General features: G+C 44.0%; 1 protein-coding gene across 1 annotated transcript in view; it reads left to right on the forward strand.

Annotated features, from left to right (window-relative positions):
- The window catches only part of Crebbp (CREB binding protein), a 115,382-nt gene that overhangs the window by 25,041 nt on the left and 65,004 nt on the right, over nt 1-25,337 (forward strand). Inside the window, exon 3 of the mRNA XM_013011223.1 lies at nt 18,281-18,457. Within this exon, the coding sequence (XP_012866677.1) occupies nt 18,281-18,457 (177 nt within the window). The remainder of the gene's footprint in view (nt 1-18,280; nt 18,458-25,337) is intronic.

A 25,337-nucleotide genomic window follows, 5' to 3' on the forward strand; every position in this document is an offset into this window, starting at 1 on the left:
GCTCTACCACTTGAGCCACAGCACCACTTCCGGCTTTTTTCTTTTTGCTTATGTGGTGCTGAGGAATCGAACCCAGGGCCTCAGGTATGCAAGGCAAGCGCTCTACCACTGAGCCACCTTCCCAGCCCTGCTGTTCATTCTTTTGCTTATTTGTTCTTCTTTTAATGGGACATTATTTGTCATTTTGGAACTATTATGAATAAGCTTCTGTTGACATTTTTACAAGTGTGTATTAGTTTGTTTGTTTATTATGGGTCCTGGAGTTTGAACAGGGCTTGAGCACTGTCTTGGGGCCTTTTCAATCAAGGCTAGCACTCTACCACTTAAGCCAGAGCTCTACTTTCTGGGTTTTTTGGAGATGAGAATGATGGACTTTTCTAGCTGGCTTCAAACCATGATTCTCAGATTTTAGCCTCTTGAGAAGCTAGGACTACAGGTATGAACCATTTGTGCCTGGCTTATTACACATTTTTGTGTGCACATGCAGGCTTTCATTTCCTTTGGATAACTAACTATGAATGAAATTTAATAGATAAGGAATGTCTACTTCTGGACTCTCAGAGGCCAGGAGACCATAACTTTTGGACTTAATCTAGCTCTTTCATGACTATTGAAAAATCTGATGGAAAGCCAGATGCTAGTGGTTTACAGTCCTAGCTACTCAGGAGGCTAGGATCTGGGGATTGCAATTCAAAGCCAGCCCTGGCAGGAAGGTCTGTGAGACTCTTTGTTGTTGTTGTTATTGTTGGTCGTGGGGCTCTGGGCCCGAGTGCTCTCCCTCAACTTTTAAGCTGAAGGCTAGTGCTCTACCACTTGAGCTACAGCGCCGCTTCTGTTTTTTTCTGGTGGTTTATTGGAGATCAGAGCTTCACAAACTTTTCTGCCTGGGCTGGTTTTTGAACCACGATCCTCAGATCTCAGCCTCCTGAGTAGCTAGAATTATAGGTGTGAGCCATAGGCGCCCCGCTGTGTGACTTTTTTTTTTTTTTTTGGATCCCGTCTCGGGGCCTGAACTCTGGGCCTGGGCGCTGTTCCTCAGTTCTTCAGCTCAAGGCTAGCGCTCTACCACTTGAGCCACAGCGCCACTTCTGGCTTTTTTCTTATGTGGCGCTGAGGAATTGAACCCAGGGTCTCATGCATGTGAGGCAAGCACTCTACCACTGAGCCACCTTCCTCGCCCGTTTTTAAACTTTCTTAGAGCAGGTTTTGTGGCTTCATTCTCCTTAGATAGGGTCTTTTGGGAATCACAGTTTACTCCCTTGGGTAGCCAACAGAACTTGAAACGGGCTGATCAGACTCGGCTCCTGGCACTGTGCTACCTCCAGAATCCATTCATCTGGAGCAGGTGCTGTGTTGGTGGTGCTGGTGATGTGGTACCACTGGAGCATGCTCTGTTTTGATGGTGAGGGTGGACATCCTTAATGCTGTGCAGTGGTTGGCTCATGGTGATTGTATATTTCCACTTTACAGATTATCTCTGTAGTTTGTTGAATTGTCCACAGAATAAGTTCAGTGTAGAAATCTTTGAGACGCTGTGCTTCTCTTAATGTAAGCAGATCCTAAGCATAACTGCAAGGACTGGCTCTTCCAAAATATTCTTGCTGTATTTTGGAAAGAGTTATACTTACTGTAGACAGTAATTTGCTATCCATCTGTCACCAAGTTATAACACGGGTTTTTTTGTATGTTCATCACTGTGTAATATTTTTGACATTTTTCAAAAGTAATACATGCCTATAACATGAAATTTCAGCATGATCTTGTGAATAAGAATAACAGTTATTAGAGCTGGGAATGTGGCTTAGTGGTAGAGTGCTTGCCTAGCATGCATGAAGCTCTGGGTTCAATTCCTCTGTACCACATACACAGAAAAATCTGTGGCTCAAGTGGTAGAGTGCTAGCTTTGAACAAAAGAAGCAATTATTATGCTTATGTTTTTTGAATTATGATAGAGAGCAGGAAAGGATGTGCCAGTTGTGCTGGGCCCTGTGCCGGGTATGCTTTGCAAATGTGATCTCTTGTCATATCATGGCTAATAAACCCTATAAAATGGGTACCAAATCTATTTTGCACAAGGAATCAAATTTTTTGCTTCACTTTCCACCCTGGAGGGAAGATCATTCAAGACTACTAGAAAGTGCAGACATTCACTGAAGATCATTCAAAACTACTAGAAAGTGCAGACATTCACTGACCTCCCACCATTACTAACTTCCAGGCCTGCTGCTTTTCTTTTTTTGGTGCCAGTCCTGGGGCTTAAATTCAGGGCCTGGGCACTGTCCCTGAGCTTCTTTTGCTCAAGGCTAGCACTCGACCACTTGAGTCACAGTGCCACTTCTGGCTTTTTCTGCGTATGTGGTGCTGAGGAATCGAAACCAGGGCCTCATGCATGCAAGACAAGCACTCTACCACTGAGCTACCTTCCCAGCCCCTTGTACATTTTTTTAACTACAGCATTTGTCTATAAAGTAACCGGGGAATATATAACACTTTATCTTCTATGAGTAGAATGCAGTTTCCCCATATACAAAATTTATAGAACAGATTGCTAGGAGAGTAAGCCTCAACTCTTAGGAGCATTTTTTATTGTATGAAGATTTACAGCTTACATCTTTCTGGAAGAACACCTCTGACTTTTGTACTTGGCCTGTTCATGACTCTGTGAAGAATTCTTGGTATTTTTTATTTGATTACAGTTTTCCTCATGCTTTTGAAGATATACCATGACATTCTAAAATGAACTGGGAGTGTTGGTTGACCTGTGCCTATAAACACAGCTACTTAGGAGAATTGCTTGAGGCAGGAGAGTTTAGAGTTTGCAGCCAGTCCTGGCAGAAGTAGCACTTAGTCCATCTCAAATATATATATACATGTGTGCTTGCATGCATACGTATATACATGTATACACATTCGTGCATACTTACAAATAAAAGAGCTAAGGACATAGTTGTAGTGGTAGAATGCTTCTTAATATGTATGATACTGAGTTGTGCAGGAAAAGGAATAAAAAATTCTTTGAAGAGATTTGAGAAGCTAGAATGGATGAGTATCACAACAAATTATTTTTCTTAGTAATTAAAATATATGCATACTCATTAGCACTTGAGAGGCTGAGGCAGGAGGATTATATAAATTGAGGCAGAGCTGGACCACATACATAATAAGACACTGTCTTAAAAGACAAGGACACTATATTGCTCACAAATTGGATTTCTTTGAAGTTTTATTTGATTATTTACTTACTGCTGGTGTTGGAGCTTGAACTCAGGGCTTCATGCTCTTGCTTAGGTTTTGTAATTCAAGGCTGGCACTCTACCACTTAAGTCCATACCTCCACTTCCAGCTTTCTGAGATCCTCAGTTCTCAGCTTCTTGAATAGCTGGGATTACAGGAATGATCTACTGGCTGACATCCCTCAAGCATCTTTGATTCAGACACTTAGATTTACTTGTTATAATGGTATTCAACTTTTTTATTGTGAGCAGAGTATAAGGGCTCTTACCTGCGTGGTCTGAGACAAGCATCTAGAGTACTCTTAACAGTGCCTATTAGAACTAAGAATTGTATGCTGGTGACTTTATTGTCAGGAAGTGCAAATAATTATCAGTGGATGGTGTTTTCAAGAGCCTACTACTGTGTATGCACATGGGTATATTATTACATACTTAAGAATGTAAACTTTAGTTCATGGCTTTTGAAAAATGTGATCACAACAATTGCCTTTTCTAAGTGGAAACTTCATGTGCTTATGATGACCCATATTATTCAATTTGCATTTTCTGCCCAAATAAAAAATATACTGGAAAACAGGCCAGAACTTGTTCTTCCCAAGACAAGTCAAGAGAGATAGGTAATATGGATGTGTCTTTAGACATCATCCACAAAAAGTTCCTAACTTTGTAATTGTGTTAGTTAGATTACCCTGCCAGTTTGTTTCCTTTCTGATTTCATAGTATAGAAAAGTCTTTTCAGAGAGTTCTGCCTGATATTGTAGGTACATATTTTTTTAATTTATTTATTTATTTTGGTGCCAGTCCTGGGTTTGAAAACTAAGCCTGTTCACTGTCCCTGAGCTCTTTCTCAAGGCTAGCACTCTACCACCTGAGCCACAGCACCATGTCTGGCTTTTGGGATAGTTAATTAGAGATAAGAGGTCTCCCGGACTTTCTGCTGGAGCTGGCTTTGAACTGCGATCCTCAGATCTCAGCCTCTTGAGGAGCTAGGATTACAGGTGTGACCACCACACCTGGCTGTTGTAGATGTTTTTGTTCTCTATTTTGGAAAGAGATCTTAAACCTACCTTAAGATGTGCAGTTTCCTACACTCCATCAAAGAGTGCACCGTGTGGATGGTGGTGAGCAGACATCCTGATCAGTTGTGGGGAGGTAAGATAGGGACAGAGAGATAGGACAGACCAGGAGAAGGTTGTTCGCATAGAGCCATGGCACTAGAGGGTTCCAGAGTGGGAGGAGCGGCCTGTTGAGCAGGCGGTCAAGATGCTACCTCCATAGTGGGTTTAGTGGTGGGAGGTATTAACTACTGGATCAAGTCCTAAGAATTTTGAGAAATTTAAGCAGCTTTCGCCTTGCTCTGAGCAGTGCTCACCTTTTAAACTCGTAATCAGCATTAATTGTCAGCTCACTTCTGTGCCTTCTGGAGTTCATTAAGACTAGGTCTGTCATTTATGCCTTAGCCAGATGGCTGCTCATCTTGTGATGTTATGGACATTTATGTTTTTGGAGTAGAGGAAGATAAACTGCAAGAGTAGTAGTGGAACATTACTGTTGTTTTTTGTTTATTTTGTTTTTGTTTTTTTTGGTCCTGGGGCCTGAACTCTGGGCCTGGGCGCTGTCCCTCAGCTCTTGAGCCCAAGGCTAGCGCTCTACCACTTGAGCCACAGCGCCACTTCCGGTTTTCTGAGGGTTTATTGGAGATAAGAGTCCCATGGACTTCCCTGCCCGGGCTGGCTTTTTTTTTTTTTTTTTTTTTTTAAATTTTTTTTTATTTTATTTGTGAACATACTGTACAGAGGGGTTACAATTGCATGGGCAGGATAATACGTACATTTCTTACCAAGCATTGCAGCCTCCTCCTTTGTTTACCCTTCCCATCCCTTCCCAGCCTCCCCCCTCCCCCCATCCCAATCCTTCTCCTTCCCCGGGCTGGCTTTGAACCGTGATCCTCAGATCTCAGCCTCCTGAGTAGCTAGGATGACACGTGTGAACCACTGACACCCGGCTATTACTGTTGTTTTGTTTGTGCCTTTCCCAACACGGTTCACGTGTGGCCTCTTTGAGCCGCACCCCTTCTTGAGAGTTTTGTTAACAGCACATATCTAGTTTCCTTGTGTTCTGTATTTTCTGACGTGTGCTTGGGTGAACTTGGCCTCTGTGGGTTTCCCTCCTCCATCACCTCGTAGTACCTTCCTCCGGGAAGATGTCTGATAGATATCACTTTCTTGGTTATATGTGTATTGCCACAGCCTTTTAACTTCTACCATTCTGGAGACAGTGCTGAGCCTGAGGCAGGTGGGCGATGTGTTAGCTGCCAGGTGATCTCTTAAGGGGAAGGTTTGCTCCTTTATAGGCCCTTTACAGTTACAACAGGGTCTTGCTGTCTGTACTTGGGAACTAAGCATTTTCAGGCAAATCTCTGATCTAGTCTCTTGTTTATTATTCTCCAAAGCTCAGGTATCAAATAGATTTTAATGCAGTGGCATCTCTTGCTGCCTGAATTTGAACCAGAGTTCAGATAGTGGGGATAATTGTACCTTCTTTGTACCAAGGGCAACTGTGACTGCTGAAGCTGCTGGGTAGAGCTTCATCCTGCTTTTTGTGTCCTCCCTGCCTTTGCAGAGACTGGTAGTAGATATGTGATAGCAGTGACTGAGCCTTGTTCACTCACACTTCGTTCTGGTCACATACAATGCTGTAGAGCCAAGTATGACAATTTAGGTGAATTGGATATAAGTGACTAACGGGTGTCATCTCTGACAGTCATCAGTTTGGTTTGCCTAGTTGAATCTAATTGTATTCAGTATCTGATGGCAGCTTCGGTTAATATTTTAAGAAAAGCTGTGCAGCCAAACAGTGGGTTGTCATGTATGAGCAGAATGTTTGAATTGAGGATGTCTTTAAAAAAATTTATTTTCCCTGTGATACAATAACATGTTTAAAAAAAAAAGAAACCCTCATTACTATTAAGTACTTTGATAATGCTCTATGTATATGTATATATACTTGTTTATATATTTTGTGTGCTTTTTCTACTCAAGGCTGGTGCTCTACTGTTTCAGCCACAGCTCCACTTCTGGCTTTAGTTCATTGGAGATAAGAGTTTGGTGGATCTTCCTGCCTGGGCTGACTCCAAACTGCAATCCTTAGATCTCCGCCTCTGGAGTAGTTAGGATCTGTAATGTGCCACTGACACCTGGCCCAAAACTGCTTTTCTTTTTTTCTTTTGGTCAGTTATGGGGCTTGAACTCAGGGGCTGGGTGCTATCCATGAGGTCTGTTGCTGAAGGCTAGCATTCTACCACTTTGAGCCACAGTGCCAGCTATGGTTTTCTGGTGGTTTTTTGTAGATAAGAGTCTCACGGGGCTGGGAAGGTGGCTCAGTGGTAGAGTGCTTGCTTTGCATGCATGAGGCCCTGGGTTCGATTCCTCAGCACCACATAAACAGAAAAGGCTGGAAGTGTTGCTTTGACTCAAGTAGAATGCTAACCTTGAGTTGAAGAGCTTAGGGACAGTGCCCAGGCGCAGAGTTCAGGCCCCACAACTGAAGAAAAAAGAAAAAGAAAAAAAGAGTCTTCTTTTCTTTCTTCCCTCTCTTTCTTTCTCTTTCTTTCATTTTTGGTTGATTGGAGAGAAGAGTCTCATGGACTTCTTCTGCCCAGGCTGGCTTTGAACCATGATCCTCAGGTCTCAGACTCCAGAGTAGCTAGGATTTATGGTGTGAGCCACTAGTTCCCAGCCCCCCCCCCTTTTTTTTTAACTTAAAAGAGCCCTTTTCTCTTGTGGTGTCAGTGACACAATAGAGTGACAGAGCGGCCTCACCAGCCCACCGTCCCGGAACTGCTTTCATCTCCTCACCTGCTGCTTGCTAAGGGAACGCTAGGCTTTCTCGGAGTCTCCTCATTGGTACAATCAATCACAAGGACTTGATTAAGAACATTTTTCTCTGGCAACTGTATATTTAATAGGACTTTTCACACCTCAATTATTTGGTAAGCCATAGAGCTGCATTGCAACATGACAATCATGGTTCAGTGTGATTTGCACTTCAGGGGATGCACTTAGTGTGCTAGGGCACAGGACCAAGTGGACTCATCTTGGGGCTCATCCCTGCATACTGTTATTCTCGTCTTGTAAAACTAACAGCCTGATTGAAGAACTTGTCTGGTTTCCTGCCCCGGTGTAGTGGAGGCACAGCTCCTGAAGGTACTGCTAGCTTTTTCCTTTGCCTCTTTCTTCAAGCCTTCTTTCAGACTCAGTTCCATCTATTCCTTGCTCTGAATTCTTGTGTCACCTGCACTCCAACTACCTAATCCTTTGTGACCTCTTCTGCATGCCCTTTCCATCATTTTCGTTGGTGAGTCGGTGATAGCAGTGCTTCTGAAGTGGGGCCGTACGGGCTGAGTCGGGGCCTGAGAAGTGCTCTTGTCCAGTTCTGCGCCTCAGCAGGGGTGCTGTGGCCAGTGACTGCTGGTTGTGGCATTGTAATCAGTAGCCTATTTCCCTTACTCTGCAGTCACCAAGTTGAGGTACTGGAAGAATTCCAGGAGCAAGTGGGTGATAGCAGACAACTGAATACAGCCATGCCTTTCCATGAAAACTGCTTTCCTTGGCTTTTTTCCAGCAGTGGTAGGTTGCCAACAGAAAATGCTTTTGACTTTGCAAATGATCTGGCCATAGTCTGGGCTAGTTCTGGTTGTTTATACCATTGAAAAGAGTTATTTCTGGTCCTTAACTTCTTAAAACAATTTTTTTTGGGGGTCCGGTCATGGGGCCTGAACTCTGGGCCTGGGCGCTGTTCTTCAGCTCTTCAGCTCAAGGCTAGCACTCTACCACTTGAGCCACAGCGCCATTTCTGGCTTTTTTCTTATGTGGTGCTGAGGAATCGAACCCAGGACCTCATGCATACAAAGCAAGCACTCTACTATGGAGCCACCTTCCCAGCCCCTGAATTTGTAGTTTTAACTGTATTCCAGCATGTACAGAGAGATGCTGGAAACTCCAGCTTAATAAACATGTCAGCTTAGGTTTACGCCATGTCAGTGAATGGTCCCTGTGGTGATGTGGCCCGTTTAGGAGCAGGAGGTATATTGGTCTTCACCCACCCCTTGTGGTACTGGGGTTTTAATTTGGAAGGTACTCTGAACACTTGAGCCACAGTCCCCAAGTCCTTTTTTGTTTTAGTTATTTTTTGGATAAGATCTTGTATTTTTGCTCAGGGCCTGCCTTGAACACCTCCTGTCTAGCTGGGAGTATAGGTGTGAACCATCACAACACCCACCTTGTTGACAATGGGGGTCTTGCTAACTTTTGTTGTTGTTGTTTGGGTCCGGGGCTGAGCTCAGACAGTAGTTATCTTGATTTTTTTTCTTTTGAGTAGCTGGGATTTCAGGTGTGAACTACTGTGCCCAGGCCTGGTGTGTGTTTTTGTTAGGCCAGGATAACTTCATTTTTGTGTTGCACTGGGGATTGAACCTAGGACCTTGAACATGTTGAACAAGCACTGTATCACTTGAACCACATTCCCAGGTGTGGGTGTGTGGGTGTGTCACTTCCTGCTTTCTGGTGGTTAATTGGAGATAAGAACCTCATGGACTTTCTTGCCGGGGCTGGCTTTGAATCGTGATCCTCAGGTCTCGGCCTCTTGAGTAGCTAGGATTATAGGCATGAGCTACTGGCATCGGCCCAGCTTTAGATATAGATTAAAGTTAGACAATACTAGGGTGTTAACTCAGGGCTTCTTACTTGCATGGCTCTTACCACTGAGCCATGCCTCCAACACTTTTCTGAGCTGGTTATTTTTGAGATAAAGCCTTGCTTCCAGCACAGTTTGCCTATTTCTGCTTTCCATAGTAGTTAGGATGACAGGAATGTACCACCACACTCAGCATCTTCCCTTGAGAAGGGGTCTCGTGAACGTTTCTGTCTGCTATTCTGGTCTTGGAACTGCAGTCTTCCTAAGATCAGTCTCTTATAGCTAGGGTTATAGGAGTATAAATGTTTAATACTTTTGCCTTGACTCTCCATTCCTGAGAAGATGAGATTACAGGCCTGCATCACCATATCAAGCTTTTTGTTTTGTTTAAAAAAGACAGGATGTCACTGTGAAATCTAGGTTGGCCTTAAACCTGTTCTCTTTCCACCTCACATTCCCAGTATTGGACTCTCAGGTGTGAACAACCGCTCCCAAGTGCTCAAGGTGCACTGTAAATCTGAAATGAACATTCCGAGCTTCTCTTTTCTTAGCACATATGAGTTGTACAAAAGGGGCTTCTTTGTGACATTTCCACACAGGTCTATGCGCATCATCAAGTATCGTCCTGACCAACCTCACTCCTGTCGCTCTCCACTTTCCGACTTCCCTTTCTTAAAACAATTTGAACAAGTTTTATTCTTCTATTTTTTCCATGTATATAGGCTGTATTTAATGACCATATGTTTGTCTCCGTTTTTTTACCTCTTAGCCCTCTCCCCTCTAAGACTCTTACATTCCTGTCTGAGCTTATTTGTTTTTAAAGATAAAAACAAATTCAGATGAAAACTGGAATGTTTGTGATTATCTGACAGTTTTAAAATTATTGTCTATTCAGAGAATTTTTACAAATAACAGACCAGAGCCTGAGATGATCTCTGTCAGGGTTTTTTATGTCTTTGAATCGCCTCATATCCCAGGCAGTGGTTCTGTTGTCCTCTTGCTGCCAGCCTGTGTGTGTTAGCCGCTCCACCTCATTGTTGCCCAAGCATGCTTAGGAAGAAAACAGTGGAAAGCCTGAGAATAAGTGTAATAATGAAGTAGAGGACACTCATAGCATGGTCTTGCATGTCTGCTCTTCATGGTGCTTCGTGTATGTGAGTTTGGCTGGTTCTCATACAGCTCTAAGAGGAGAAGCTATTATTCCCATTTTATAGATGGTAAGATCAAGACAGAGAGGTATAAATTTTTTCAAGATCATACAGCTAGCAAGTGACAGAGCCACCATTATGAGTTAAATATATACCCACACCTGGCCACGAAGTTGTACTGCCTCTCTAGTAGGACTTTTTGTTTTGTTTTTCCAAAGTCACACACTGGGTGGACTGGCTACTTTTGTGCACAGAGCATGCATCTGTCCAGTGGTACTTATTTGAATCAAGTATGCTTGAAGGCTCAACATGGAGGTAATGAGTCTTGTTCAGGGAACGTCCCTGTACCTGTTATATAGTGCTTCAAAGACAGGTGTGTGTGGGCGGAGGGTTACTGGGGTTCTGAGCTCAGGGACTCATCCTGGCTAGGCAAGCGCTCCAACACTTGAACCATGTCCTCCAGCCCTCACTGCTCCAGAATGTTTCACGTAAGGCTTTGTGTTTTTGGCCTTGTACCAATCTGTAATCCTTCTATATCTGCTTATAGGCGTGCCTTTTCCTTTTCCTGGAGTTGGATAGTTTTTGTTTTGTTTTACTTTGCTTTGTTTTTTGTTTTTGTTTTTAATAATGGGACTTGGCTTTTTCACTCAGACTGCTACTCCTAACACTTGAGCCAAACTTCCAGTTCTGCTTTTGCTGTTTAATTACAGATAAGAATCTCCAAGATGTGTCTGTCTTGGCTGGCTTCACACTGCACTCCTCCAAGTCTCAGCCTCTTGAGTAGCTAGGATTATATGCTTGGGCCACTAGAACCCAGCTTAGAATGAGTTCCTAGCTGATCTGTTACTTGCCTGAGGATTCTGGGTGATTGTTTCCTCCTCCAAGAAATGATAAGCTTTAACTAATACTCTGGACTTGCACGTGTGCCGAGCCTAAGTACCAAGATGATTGTTGAAGATTTTCTTTTCTGTATGTTTTCTGACCCTGTTTCTTCTGAACACTCAAATGTATATGTGGTTTTAAGAGTTACGTCAGAGTGTGAAAAAAACTGAAGAAGTCAGCTTTTGAAAAAATTATGCTAGGGCTGGGAAGTTGGCTCAGTGGTAGAGCACTTGCCTTGCATGCCTGAGGCCCTTGGGTTCGATTCCTCAGCACCACATAAGCAAAAAAAGAAAAAAGCCGGAAGTGGTGCTGTGGCTCAAGTGGTAGAGCGCTAGCCTTGAGCTGAAGAGCTGAGGGACAGTGCCCAGGCCCAGAGTTCAGGCCCCACGACCGGATAAAAAATAAATAAATAAATAAAAAATAAATAAAAGAAAGAAAAAATTATGCTCTTAGTGGGCTCATCAAAACCACATCACACTCAGTGTTTGCTGCTATTGGAAGCATTTTCTAAGACCCTCCTACTCCTAGGTGGCAGCATATACATCCACTTGTCCTCTTCCTCCTGCTGGTCTCGTGGTATGTTCCATTGAGTGTTGGCTGGGTCCAATCCTTCCCATAAATACTCATTTTAAGTAGTCATCTGGAAATGAAAATCAGAGGAATCCATTTGTGTTGTAGTTTTCACTTGTTATTGGAATCTCTGAAAGGAGACTGTACAAGGTCTTTTTGTTGTTGTTGTTGTTATGAGGTTGAGTGGGTTCAGAGACAAGCGTATTCTTCCCCAACAGCATTTCCTTCCCCAGTGGAAGGTGTTCTTTATCTTTACAAGTCTTAGGTCCCCCCTTTGGACTTTCTTTAACAATCAGATAATGCATTTTCCCCTCAAAAATGTATATCATACAGCATTTTCCACAGGTGTCAGCATTAACCTCTCCTGTCCCCACTAACTACCCAGGCAATCCTGCTCAGCGTTTCACCCCATTGGCATCCTGTCTGCCACAGTGGGGCCTCACTTCTTAGCCTCCATCCTACAGACATGCAAGAATATGTGGCTCATTGCTAGTGAGTGAGTCATCATGGTGGTCCATTTGAACCAGTATTTTTCAGAACCTAGTTGAGAGGCTTTAGGTTAGGACATGGTTGAGGCCTTGCACTAAAGCCAAAGGCTCAGAGTCAAGCTGCACTTCTATCTATGCTCTAATCAAATGTGAAACTGTCTCTAAAGCCAGGTGCCAGTGGCTCTCGCCTGTGATCTTAGGTAATCAGGAAGCTGAAATCTGAGGTTCAAAGCCAGCATGGGCAGGAAAGTCCATGAGACTCTTATTTCCAGTCAGCCACCAAAAAGCCAGAAGTGGAGCTGTGGCACAAGTGGTAGAGCACTAGCCTTAAGCACAAAAGCTCAGGTACAATACATAGGCCTGGAGTTCAAGCCCTAGGTCTAGCACCAAAAAAGCAAAGAAAGAAAAGGAAAAAAATCAACTGTAAGATAATATAATCTTGTTCTGCGCAACCTTTCAGCATGGACATTTGGACTGCCTGTATATTCCGCATAGTAACTTAGATACTTGGAAGTTTTTTTTGTTTTTGTTTTTGTTTTTGTTTTTTTGCGGGGGTCCGGTCGTGGGGCCTGAACTCTGGGCCTGGGCGCTGTCCCTCAGCTCTTCAGCTGAAAGCTAGCGCTCTACCACTTGAGCCACAGCGCCACTTCTGGCTTTCTTCTTTTTGCTTATGTGGTGCTGAGGAATCGAACCCAGGGCCTCATGCATGCAAGGCATGTGCTCCACCACTGAGCCACCGTCCCAGCCCCAGATACTTGGAAGTTTAACAGATAGAAAGGTGCTGTTTCCCCTAGTGCCCTGCAGGCCACTGGCCCTCTAGCATTTTCTCTTGGCTTCGGTGACTTGTCACTACATTCTTTGATGGTCTTTTATCTCAGGGCTAGTATATGGGTGACTCTTGTTTCTAAGGTCTGTGTAGGGTGGTGATTTCTTGGAGTACTCATTTATTTAGTTCCTTCTTAATACTGAACTCCTGCTCTGTGCTGGGGATACAGAGTAGACGAATGTTGACAAAAGGCAAGATCTTTTCCCTGGTTTTGTGTCCAGCATAGATTCTGGATATGTCATATAAATATGCACTGGCAGACAGTGCTGTGGGTTGTGGAGTGCCTTGTACTTTTCATTATCGGTAACGGTGTCTGTCAAAATAGAAGCACCATACTCTTCCGCTCTTTTGGTGGCTGTCGTCCATGTGCGAGACAGCTCAGGGCCCGAGCGGCTTTAACTGACGGCTGAGCAAACCACCAGAGTTTGTGGCAGGTACTTCCTATCAGGGGTGCTGGTATGGACCTCCCTCAGCCTACAAGGTTAATACTTAGGCCTTACTAAGAGCGGTACTGAACCTCTGTCCCTGAGGGTGGCTAGACTCAAGTCTAGAGCTTGAATTTCTCTCCTTATGTAGTGTGTCCCTATTTACTGTGTTCCTTCTTCTTTTTTTTTTTTTTTGGGTCCAGTCATGGGACCTGAATGAACTCTGGGCCTGGGCGCTGTCCCTCATGTCTTCAGCTCAAGGCTAGCACTCTACTACTTGAGCCACAGCACCACTTCCGGCTTTTTTCTTTTTTGCTTATGTGGTGCTGAGGAATCGAACCCAGGGCCTCATGCATGCAAGGCATGTGCTCTACCACTGAGCCACCTTCCCAGCTCCACTGTGTTCCTTCTTTAATCATAGGAACTTACTTTCTTCATTCTCCCAATGAAGAGAGACACAGCAGACACAGAAAGGGAGAGGACAAAAGAGGGAGGAAGGTTTTTGAAAGACTGATTGACAAACTTGATTACAATGCTTTTTCATGGGAAAACCTAGTAGAGCTTTAAGGCATTATTTAATGCATTTAATTTGGGGAGAGTTCCCCCCCTCCCCCGCCCATCTTGTCAGTCATGGTGCTTGAACTCTGCACCTAGGCACTGTCCCTCAGCTCTTCTGTTCAAGACTAGCGCTCTACCACTTAAGCCACAATGCACTTCTGATTTTCTGGTGGTTAATTGGAGATAAGAGGCTCATGGACTTTCCTGCCTGGGCTAGCTTTGAACCGAGATCCTCAGATCTCAGCCTCCTTAATAACTAGGCTTAATGGCGTGAGCCACTGGGGCTGGCTTTGAACTGTGATCCTCAGTTCTCAGCCTCCAAAGAAACTAGGATTACAGGTGTGAGCTACCAGTGCTCGCTGAGTCTCCTTTTTTTGGGGGGTCGGGGGTTCAGTCGTGGGGCCTGAACTCTGGGTCTGGGGGCTGTCCCTCAGCTCTTCAGCTCAAGGCAAACACTCTACCACTGAGCCACCTTCCCAGCCCATGTGTCTCCTTTTTTTATTATCCTTTATACTGTGTGTTGCATAGTAATGGGGCTTGTATGCAGAGATTTCTACTCTTGCTGGGTTTTGTTGCTCATGGTTGGCGCCCTGCCAATATAGCCATGTCTCCATTCTGCCATTTTGCTGGTTCTTTGGAGATGGAGTCTCAACCTTTTCTGCTTGCCTGGCTTTGAATGTGATCCCCCAGATCTCAGCCTCCTGAGTAGCTGGGATTACAGGTGTAAGCCACCAGCACCTAGCTCTTTTTTGGTTTTTGATGTAGTAACTTCTATTTTCTGAGATTGAACTTGACTTAAATGCTTAAAAGAGTAGCTAATAAGGACAGAATAAGAGCACATTTTAACATATGGACTGTTAGTGAATGAGGTCGATTATCAGCAATTCCATAGATTTTAATTTGCTCCTAAATAAATTTGATCATCACTAAACAGTTCCTATTTCATATCTGTTCTGCTTTTAGAATTTTACTGAGAAGATTACTTGGAGGTTCATTTTCTAGCATCCTTCAAAAATCCTGATATCCACATTTACTAGATTACTATCAAGAAACGTGGGAAATTGAAAGAACTAAGTAGGTTTGTTGGGGTTTTTTTGTTTTTTGGTTTTTTTTTTTTTTTTGCCAGTTCTGGGGCTTGAACTCAGGGCCTAGTTACTGTCCCTGAGCTTCTTTTGCTCAAGGTTAGCATTCTACCACTTGATCCACAACACCACTTCTGTCTTTTTCTGTGTATGTGGTGCGGAAGAATCAAACCCAGGGCTTCATGCATGCTAGGCAATCACTCTACCACTGAGCCACCTTCCCAGCCCCCAAAGTAGGTTTTTATGCATTAAAGTTAGAAATCTTGATTTCACTGTTTCATTTTGAGCATGGTACTATAAAATATGTGTATTCACATAGACTTACAGACTGCAGGTGCTGAATTTGATCCATGGAGAATAGATAAAGAATTAATGCTCAGAAATGTAAACTAATAGCGGAGAACTAGGGCTCACACCTGTAATCCTAGCTACTCAGGATGCTGAGATCTGAGGACTGTGGTTCAAAGCCAACCCAGGCAGTAAAGTCTGTGAGACTCTTATCTCTAATTAAGCAGGAAGTACCACTGTGGCTTAAGTGGTAGAGCACTAGCTTTGAGCAAACAGATCTCAGGGACAGCACCCAAGCTGAGTTCAAGTACTGGGACCTGGGGAAAAAAAAAAAAAGGTAAATTATGGAAACAAATACTTAACATAAAAACTATAGCTGAGGGCTAGAGTGTGGCCCGTGAGTTCTACCCAGTCTCCAAGAGACCGTTTGGCCTCCCTGGATATGGGTGATGGTGGTCCTTTGGTGGCCTATGTGGGCCTCTTTGGCCTCATTTTAACTAGCCACATCCCCAGCTTCCCATTTTGCTTTAGGTACTTTTGAGATTGTGTTGCATGTTTATGGTACAGTCCTCCTGTGTATATTTCCAAGCATCTGGGGTGACAGATACACGCTCCCATACTCAGCTGGTATTTGAGATGGGGTCTTGGGACCTTTTTGCCTGGCCTAGACTCAAACAATGATCTTGATCTCTGAGTAGGTGGGATAATAGGTTTGAGCCACAGGTACCTGGCTCTTTTTTTTGGGGGGGGGGTCATTCTGGGGCTTGAAGTCAGGGCCTGGGCACTGTCCCTGAGCTTCTTGTGCTTAAGGCTAGCACTCTACCACTTGAGCCGCAGCACCACTTGTGGTTTTTTCTGTGTATGTGGTACTGAGGAATCAAACTCAGGGTTTCATGCATGCTAGGCAAGCACTCTACCACTAAGCCATATTCCCAGCCCTGGATCCTGTACTTTTTAAGCAGGTACTCTACCACTTGAGCTATATCCTAACCCCTTTTGAGTTGTTGGTTTTTAAATTACAATTCAAGGAACTAAGTTGGGAATCAGAAATGCAATCATATTTACTCAGTTACCTTTTGCCTTGATTAAAAATCTCCTAACCACAAAAATTGAATCTCATTCATGGGTTTAATGAAGGCTTGTGGTCAGTTTATTTGTTTTTGTTTTTTGGTCCAGTTGTGGGGCCTGAACTCTGGGCCTGGGCGCTGTCCCTCAGCTCTTCAGCTCAAGGCTAGCGCTCTACCACTTAAGCCACAGCGCCACTTCCGGCTTTTTTCTTTTTGCTTATGTGGTGCTGAGGAATCGAACCCAGGGCCTCATGCATGCAAGGCAAGCGCTCTACCGCTGAGCCACCTTCCCAGCCCCTTGTGGTCAGTTTAAACTCATGCAGAGCACACAGGGTAAAAGTGATGGCTGGAATGGGCTTACTTTTAGAAAAGTGGAAAGCCTTATCTGTGAAGATGCCACGTGTATGAGAATGCAGCGGGGAAGACCTTTCTGATTATGCTACTTTAGTTTTGTTTTTATACTGGCATTTCAGCAGAAATGGAGTTTAGTTCATTACACATTGATTTCTTTACAGCCTAGACTTTTAGAGCTGACAGAATCATTTTATCTATCTCACTGAATACATTCACCTTTCAGGAGAGATGATTGAGTCTATGGCAAGGATGTAAGTTACTCAGAGTAGGCACCCTGGTGTGGCAGTTGCTAACGGAGGGCCTGCTTACTTATGTAGATCTTGGTATGTGCATGCACATACATGCAGTGCTGGAAATTGAACCCAGGGCCTTATACAAGCTAGGTAAACATTCTCACACTGAGCTGTATTCTTGGTCCATGGTGATATCTGGAATGGAAACTCAGCTCTGGAGGTTTTCCCTGTCCAGAATTCTTCTTCCAGATAAACATCAAATTGAACAAGATACCAGAAATGTAAAGGCAACCAGTTGAGTATTTCAACTTTGGGGGGAAAAATACAGGTAGGCACTCAGACCTTTAGTTTCTCTTTTTTCCTCCCCAAAGGAGACAGATAAACATAAGGACATTGCATTGGGGATTCTCACACATGTACTTGAGGTTGTAACTGAGAGGACCTAAGGAAACGGGGATGGCTCTGTGGCTGCCCTTGTGGAGTAGAGCCTAGGGTTTCGCTTTCCGAAATTTCTCTTTACCGTATATTTTATTTCACTTTACTTTGGGGGGGGGTGTGTCTGTGTGTGTGTGTGTCCTGGGCCTTGAACTCAGGGCCTAGGCACTCACTCTGAGCTTTTCTGCGTAAGTTAGTGCTCTATCACTTGAGCCACATCTCCAGTTCTGGCTCTTTGGTGGCTAATTGGAGATAAGAGTCTCATAGACTTTCCTGCCTGGGCTGGCTTTGAACTGTGATCTCAAATCTCAGCCTCCTGTATAGCTAAGATTACAGGCATGAACCACTATCCCAGTCCTCCACTTTAATAAAGACAAGCTTTATTAAAGGGAATTTCTAATATTCTAATAGTATAATATTAATATGGTATGTGTAATATTAAAGGTTATACATTCACTGAATACTTAACTGTTGTGTGGTTGGTAATTACCAGCATGCTAACAGTCCCCCTTCATTTCACCACAACTACCTGCCTTGCTAAGCTATTCAAAGCAAATCCCGGAGAGAAAAGTTATTCAATGCCAGTATTCTTACTGTATGTTTGGAACTAATGGAAACTTGTTCAGATCTGATGGAGAACTTGAAAGAAACAAAGCATTTCTGCAGTTATTGAGGATTAAGTTGAAGGAGTTCCCTGTGGTCAGTGTTTCTGGAAGGACCTTTTTGGGTACGAGGACCTGGGGCAGGGAACGTGGCTGGGGGTAGGAGGAGCACTGCGGCTTCTGGGATGGCGTCTAGCATGTAGAACAGTTACTAGCCTGCTGCCCACCTTGTCTTCTCACAGTTCTGACTGTGAGCGGATTGTAAGCTTTATCACTGAAGAGGGGTCCACAAAACATAATTGTTTTTATGTCAGTGGATCATGTGAGCATTTCTGAGGCCCTTTTATATAATAAGATGGTGTCATGTCAGCTAATCTTTGCTGTTTTTCTTTCAGATGGGAATGACTGGTAACACAAGTCCATTTGGACAACCCTTTAGTCAAACTGGAGGGCAGCAAATGGGAGCCACTGGAGTGAACCCTCAGTTACCCAGCAAACAAAGCCTGGTTAATAGTTTGCCTGCCTTCCCTACAGATATCAAGAATACTTCAGTCACCAATGTGCCAAATATGGTAAGTTATCCTTGGCTGTCAGTGCTGAAGCTCCTGGTGGGGGCTTTGACACACCGCTTTAATTGTGCTCTCAGTGACACTCTTGACTGAAAGTATGTCATTGGGTGATAGGAAGATAATCCATATTTCTTACCTCTCTAAATAAGCTTTACAACAGAAGGCTGACTTAACTCTGCTTGAAGGAGAGAATGGATGAATTGTTTCATCTTTCCACACCTTTAAAACCAGTGGTGCTGACTTTTCTTATTCTTACTGTTAGTGTGTTGAAGCTGTCAACGTTACAGTCAAAAGAAAGACCTTTGTCTTGCAAGGATGTGTTGAGCTGATGAGATGAGTGTCATCTGAGTTGAGAGATGATTATGCCTTCATTTTCTCACTAAGAGTTCTGACCTGTGAAACAAGAAGTCTGTGGACCCATCTGAGATGTGAATGTGACAAAGGATCTTTTACGCCACGAAGTAGAACTCTGTTAATTTAGAATATTGAGGGTTATTACCTTTTCTGTCCATCTTCACTACATACCCCATCTACTGAATGTATGATGTGCATGTGGTGACTGGTCAGTCTCTAAAAAGCTACTCCTTTTCCCTAGACTTAGTTTGCCATGCACATACTTCTGCAGTAGTAATTTGAGAAGTCAGTCATGGGACTTGAACTCTGGGCCTGGGTACTGTCCCTCAGCTCTTCAGCTTAAGGCTTATCCTCTACCACTTGAACCACAGCACCACTTCCATTTTTTCTGGTGGTTCGTTGGAGATAAAGAGTCTCACTGACTTTCCTGTCCTGACTTTGAACTGTGATCCTCAGAGCTCAGCCTCCTGAGTGGCTAGGATTACAGGTGTGAACCACCAGCACCCAGCAGGATTTTTTTTTGTCTTGTTTTCCTTTTGTTGTTTTAAAACTTTTCATTTTGAAGTGTTCAGAGGATTCTTCTTTGTTCTTCATTCTGCTTCCTCTGTCTACATCTTCTCTGGCCTTTGCACTTACTACATCAGAACTAAGAGATGAATGTTTACAATGTCCAATGTTCTGAAGCTGTTGGGAAGCAGAGATGAATTTTTTTTTCTCGCTAATAGGGTAGAATCAGAAGGTGTCTTTACCCTCATCCTCCAGGAGGATCAAAGCCACTGAAGATTTTACTGTTGTTTATTTCTAATGATGACCCCCTACACCCCGGGCTCCATTCCTTTTTCTGCTAGCTTTGGTTGCCATGATTAGCCTCTCCCTCACAGCTCAGGCCTGGGTTCTGGAAATGGTGTTGGCCTTCAGGGAGTTAGGACCTGGCACCTACATGGTTGGTCTTTCTTGCTTTTCCAGTCCTCACTGAGAGCGATAGTGTTGTGGACACCAGGGCTGGACAATATTTATTACTGTGCCTGCTCAGCAACCCAAGAGTACATTTAGGCTTTAGGTGACAGCATTTGAGTTTTTTCAAGATGTTCCATGCTTTATACTCAGAGAATCTCTCAGTGTTTTCTGCCCTCCTCTCTCTCTCCCTTCTTCCTCCCCTCCCTCTCTCTCTTTCTCTCTCTCTCTCTCTCTCTCTCTCCCTTCCTTCTTCCCTCCCTCCCTCTTCTTCCCCCCCCTCCCCGCCCCTTGTCATGAGGCTTGAACTCTTGGCCTGGGCACCATCCCTGAGCTCTTCAGCTCAAGTCAAGTACTCTACCACTTGAGCCACAGCTCCACTTCCGGTTTTTTGGTGGTTAATTGGAGATAAAAGTCTCATGGACTTTCCTGCCCAGGCTGGCTTTGAATCATGATGTCCCTATTCTCTTTTAAGTGCCTCTTTGGTTCACATTCTCATCCGAGTGAAAGAATTCCTCTGTTCGAGGTACCTCTTGCCAGTCTTGAGTGCTGCTCCAGTGGCTTGAACTTACTGGGCATAATATGCCCTAAACTGGACAGAAACACCTTCCTATCCTTGTTACAATCCAAAATGTTTTTAGATTTTGACATATGTCCCCTGGGACATAATAGTCTCTCCCCCTCTCTCCCCCACCCCCTCATGGGAACCACTGCTCCAGAGAAAGTTCAGGGAAGCAATATCAATAGTGGCTCATCCTTTGGTCTTCTGGAATCTCACAGGAAATCAAATGGGTATTCTGTGTTTTCTTAGGATCACGGAAAACTGAAGAGTGTACTTGTCCACAGGAGCTGCACTGCTCTGCTTGGGGCTTGGGGGAAGTCCACAATGTTTTTAGAAGGAAAACTGGGTCTTTTGCATCCATTGTTTGCTCTGTAGGGCACAGAGTAGGTGGGCTTGTATGTGTGTGAATGTTGTCTGTGAGCCAGCGTGGTCTGAGAACAGACTTCAGTGACCCACTGGAGGCCAGACTGACCAACTCCCAGGGTGCCAGGCTTCTTCCAAAGCACATCCGAATCCTGTATTGTACTGTATTTCTGTAGCATCCTCTTGAGAGCCATCATTACAGCTCCCATTTCAGAGATGAGGAAATTGAGGTCTGGTTTGTAACATCTTTCCTGCAAACTGCTTTTTAATTACATCTGCATGTCATGCTTTAGCAGCCCTGAGTCTGCTGGGAATGTCCCCCTAGCCTGTGTTTACACAGCTTGTTTGCAATTCCTTGATTGTGTTTTGTGATCTTCCTTGAATTTTCTCTATTATATTTGGCCTCTTGAAATCTGCAGATTTTTGCATGATGAGAGGAAGCTACTGAAAAAGTAGGTCTATTTCATGGATCAAGGAATATAGAATGGCTTGGACTTAACATTTTCTTTCTTGCTTCTGAGGGTAATCTTTGGAAGTCAACTAGATTTGGTACCAAACAATTCAAGTCATGACGGATGCCGAATGATCTGGTACCGAGGTTTAGCTCTTCATAGACTGAATCTGTGTGGCGATGGACTGTGAGCTGAGCGCCACCTGCTTGCTGTATGATTCTGACATTGCCCGGTGGCATTGAAAAAGGGAAGGGTTGCCGTTGCTCACTTAATTAATTGATTTGTCATATTGTGGGACCCTTCCATGTGCCCAGGATTTGGAGAAGAGCCTAGAACATAGGTGTGAGTAATGGTGAGCTTGCCCCTCTTTATGAAATTGGAGATGTGCAGCAATGATGAATAATTAGAAAACTGCTCAAGAAGGTCTGTATAAGCCAGGCCGGTGGCTCATGCCCATAACTCCAGCTACTCAGGGGGCTGAGATCTGAGGATCATGGTACGAAGCCAGCCCAGACAGGAATGTCTATGAAACTCTTGTCTCCAGTTAACCACCAGAAAACCAGAAGTGGTGCACTAGAGCACTAGCCTTGAGCAAAAGAGCTCAGGGACAGAGCCCAGGCCCTGAGTTCAAGCCCCATGACTGACCAAGAAATTTTTTACCAGAGAAGGCCATATTGGGGAACGGGAGGCATTGGCTTGTGTGGGAACTGGTAGGAGACAGTGCTTTGGAAGATGACTTTAAAAAAAATCACCAGCACCAGTAGCTTACGCCTATAATCCTAGCTACTCAAGAGGCTGAGATCTGAATCACCATTCAAAGCCAGCTGGGGCAAGGAAAGTTTATGAAACTCTTATCTCCACTTTACCACCAGAAAACCAGAAGAGGTGCTGTGGCTCAAGTGGTAGAGCGCTCGCCTTGAGCTGAAGAGCTGAGGGACAGCGCCCAGGCCCAGAGTTCAAGCCTACCACTGACTCCCCCCCCCCCCAAAAAAAATCACAGTAATGGCGCTTGAACTCAGGCCTCTAACTCTAAATTGACTTTTTGCTCAAGGTGGAAAAAGCTCTACCACTAAAGTTGCAACTCCACTTCCAGCTTTTTACTGGCTAATTGTAGATGAGTCTTACGAACTTTTCTATCCTGGATGACTTCAAAATGTGATCCTCAGGTCTCAGCCTCCTGAGTGGCTAGGATTACAGGTCTAAGCCACCAGTTCTTGGCTTTGAATGTGACTCTTGAGAGAAGACAGAGGCCAAGCAGGGATTATCTTAAGCAGGTGTGCAACTTGAATAGAAACCTGGCTATCTCTAGTATTAGGGGTTGAACTGAAGGCTTTGCACTACTAAGCATGCACTCTATACTCAAGCAATTCTGCCAGCATCAGAGCCTGATTATTATTATTATTTTTTTGTCTTCAGTGTTGGGGTTTGAATACTTGCTAGGCAGGTAGTCTATCATTTGAGCCACTCTGCCAGCCTTGAGCTGCAGTCTTTACATCAAAGCTTGTTCTTCTGGCTCATGTGTAGAGAGAGGATTGAGAAAGGAATGTGCACTGCAGTATTATGGAGACGCACTAGTGGCAAATGTGTATGGTGATGGGATAATCTAATGAAAAAACCCTTACTGAGCTGTGGAGGAGAGAGAAGCCTTAGAGGAGGGAACAAAGGAAAGGGTATGATAGACTACACTCTAGGACAGTGCTTAGATACTTATGGATGCCCAAGAAGAAATGGTAGACAAGTGAATGGGTATATGAGTAGGGTAGCCATTGGCCATTTGGGAATCAGCAGCTTATGAGACAGTGTAGTGACAGCTGTGGGGTATTAATTCTAGGCAGAACACTAGACAGACAAGCCAGCTAGGGTGAGTAGGGAAAAAACGAAGAGGAGGAGCTGGCAAGGAGGACAGCAGAAGAATAAAACACTGGAGAGGGGAACCTTGGGATCAGAGGAATTAGAGTGCTAAGACCAGGAGGATGTCAGAACGTCAGAATGAGCAGGTTAGCCTTGGGAGAACTGTCTTCCACTGAGGCATGCGTGGAGACCTTTGGATTATGTCTCCATGGTCACGTCCAGTATTGATGCCATTATTCCTAGGTCATGCTGGTGAGAGCTCTGGAAGGGCTAAACTTCTTTGGAAATAGGATTATTCCTGAGGATATATCCAAAAGCAAATATACATTTTCTTAAATTTTCAGGTGTATCTTGTTGCACTTTATCTTTGACCATTTTATTTGTCCTCTTTTACTTTATACAGACTTTGAGGTTTGTTAGAATTGTCATATGGGCTGAGAAAGTGGCTTAGGAGTACTTGCTTAGCATGCATGAGGTCCTGGGTTCGATTACTCAGTACCATATAAACAACAACAACAAAAAAGTCATTAAATAAAAAATACTTTTAAAAAAGAATTGTCATCATATAATTTTTTCTGATTCTCAGATGCACTTTTTCATGAGCGTCTCACTTCTCAGTCAAATCCTATATTTAATGACATATAGTATGTATGCTGATTTACTTGTCTCTGTTGAGTACTTTAATAAATATGAGTTCTCTATACAGTTTCTAGGACAGCTTACTGTGGGAGCAAGAATTTTAAAATTACTTTTATTGATGGAGGAGGAGCAGATTTTTAGGGGGGCAGAAATTGAATTGCCTTTGTGTAGATTAGATATGAGATACATAGGTATCTTTGAGGAGGGATGTGTGCAGGAGAGTAGAAGCTACATGCTGGTGCCTTGTGCCCATAATACACACTACTCAGGAAGCTGAAACCCGGAGGATCACAGTTTGAAGCCAGCCTGAGCAGAAAAATCCATGAGATTCCCTCTCAAATTAGCCAGCAAAATACTGGAGACGTGGCTGAAGTGGTAGAGTACCAGCTGTGAGCAAGCAAGCCAACCAAGTATGAGTTCTCTCAGTTGAAGCACTGCTACCAGAGGGAAAAAGAAGTCAAGAGAGTGGCAGGGAATGGCTGTGTATTGGTGGTTCCTTCCGAAGACAGACAACCTGGTAACCGGCAGCATCGTCTTGCTGAGCCACTGGAACAGATTGCTGCTTGGAAGTGGGGAGTCTTTGAGAACGTTTCTCCATCACACAGGCTTTGTCTCTAGGTTCTCTTTCAAGGTTATTTCAGATACACAGCTCATGTGGGCTTTTTTTTTTTTTTTAAGAAAAATTAACTGTGCTGAAAACTTGACCATTCCTAAAGCTATAATGCAGGAGGTTTACCAGGTGTGTTATTTATTTAAAAGGCCTTATGAGAGCAGTGTTATCACTTGTTTTGATCATGTATCAGAATTCTGAAGTTGAGGTTTTGGACCAACCCCATCAGCAGCTGATGAGTGTTTTTAGAAGGGAAGAGAGTATGGATGGTGCAGGGCTGTTCTGACTGGAGAGGGTTGTCTGGGGTTGTCTTCTGTGTCCTGCCACAATGGGCAGTGACGGATGGCATCCGAATGGTGAGCCTTGCGTGCTAGTCCTCTCAGGGTGGCCTGTGAGTTGTAGGGCTCCTGCTGTAGTGTCTCTCAGTATGTACCCCAGCAATTTGTTTCTCCTGGGCCTCATCTAGTCTGCCCAGTTCAGAATCTCAGGTTTATAGGTGGGCAATCTTTCGTTTGCACTGTGAAACTTCAGATGTACTTCAGCTAGAAATTGGGTTGTACTTAGAGTTATACTCAGGCTTCCAATGTGCTTCTAAGCAAAGTCACCTGGTTTTTCTACACATACACGTACATGTCCTGAGTTCTCATAAAGACAAAACAAACCAATTCAGAATATGATAGGTATTAGCTGTTATCAGAGGAGGATTTTTTTTTTTTTTTTTGCCAGTTCTGGGGCTTGAATTTGGGGCCTGGGCACTGTCCCTGAGCTTCTCTGTGCTCAAGGCTAGCGCTCCACCACTTGAACCACAGAGCCACTTCTGGCTTTGTCTGTGTATGCAGTACTGAGGAATGGAACCCAGGGCTTCATGCATGCTAGGCAGGCATTCTACCACTGAGCCACCTTCCTAGCCCTCTTACTTGTTTGTTTATTTATTAAGACATGATAATCTTAAAATTGCACTAGGTGGATGTGTTGAGGACAGTGTTGTACTCTCTTAGGAGAGGCAGTGACCACAGTGAAATTACTGTGTATGTGTTTTAGGCACCACTGAAGAAACTAAGCTGAAGGAGCTCTGGTAAATTCAAGTTCTAAAAGCTT

The sequence above is a fragment of the Dipodomys ordii genome, unplaced genomic scaffold, assembly GCF_000151885.1.
Source record: "Dipodomys ordii isolate 6190 unplaced genomic scaffold, Dord_2.0 Scaffold14, whole genome shotgun sequence".
NCBI lineage: Eukaryota > Metazoa > Chordata > Mammalia > Rodentia > Heteromyidae > Dipodomys > Dipodomys ordii.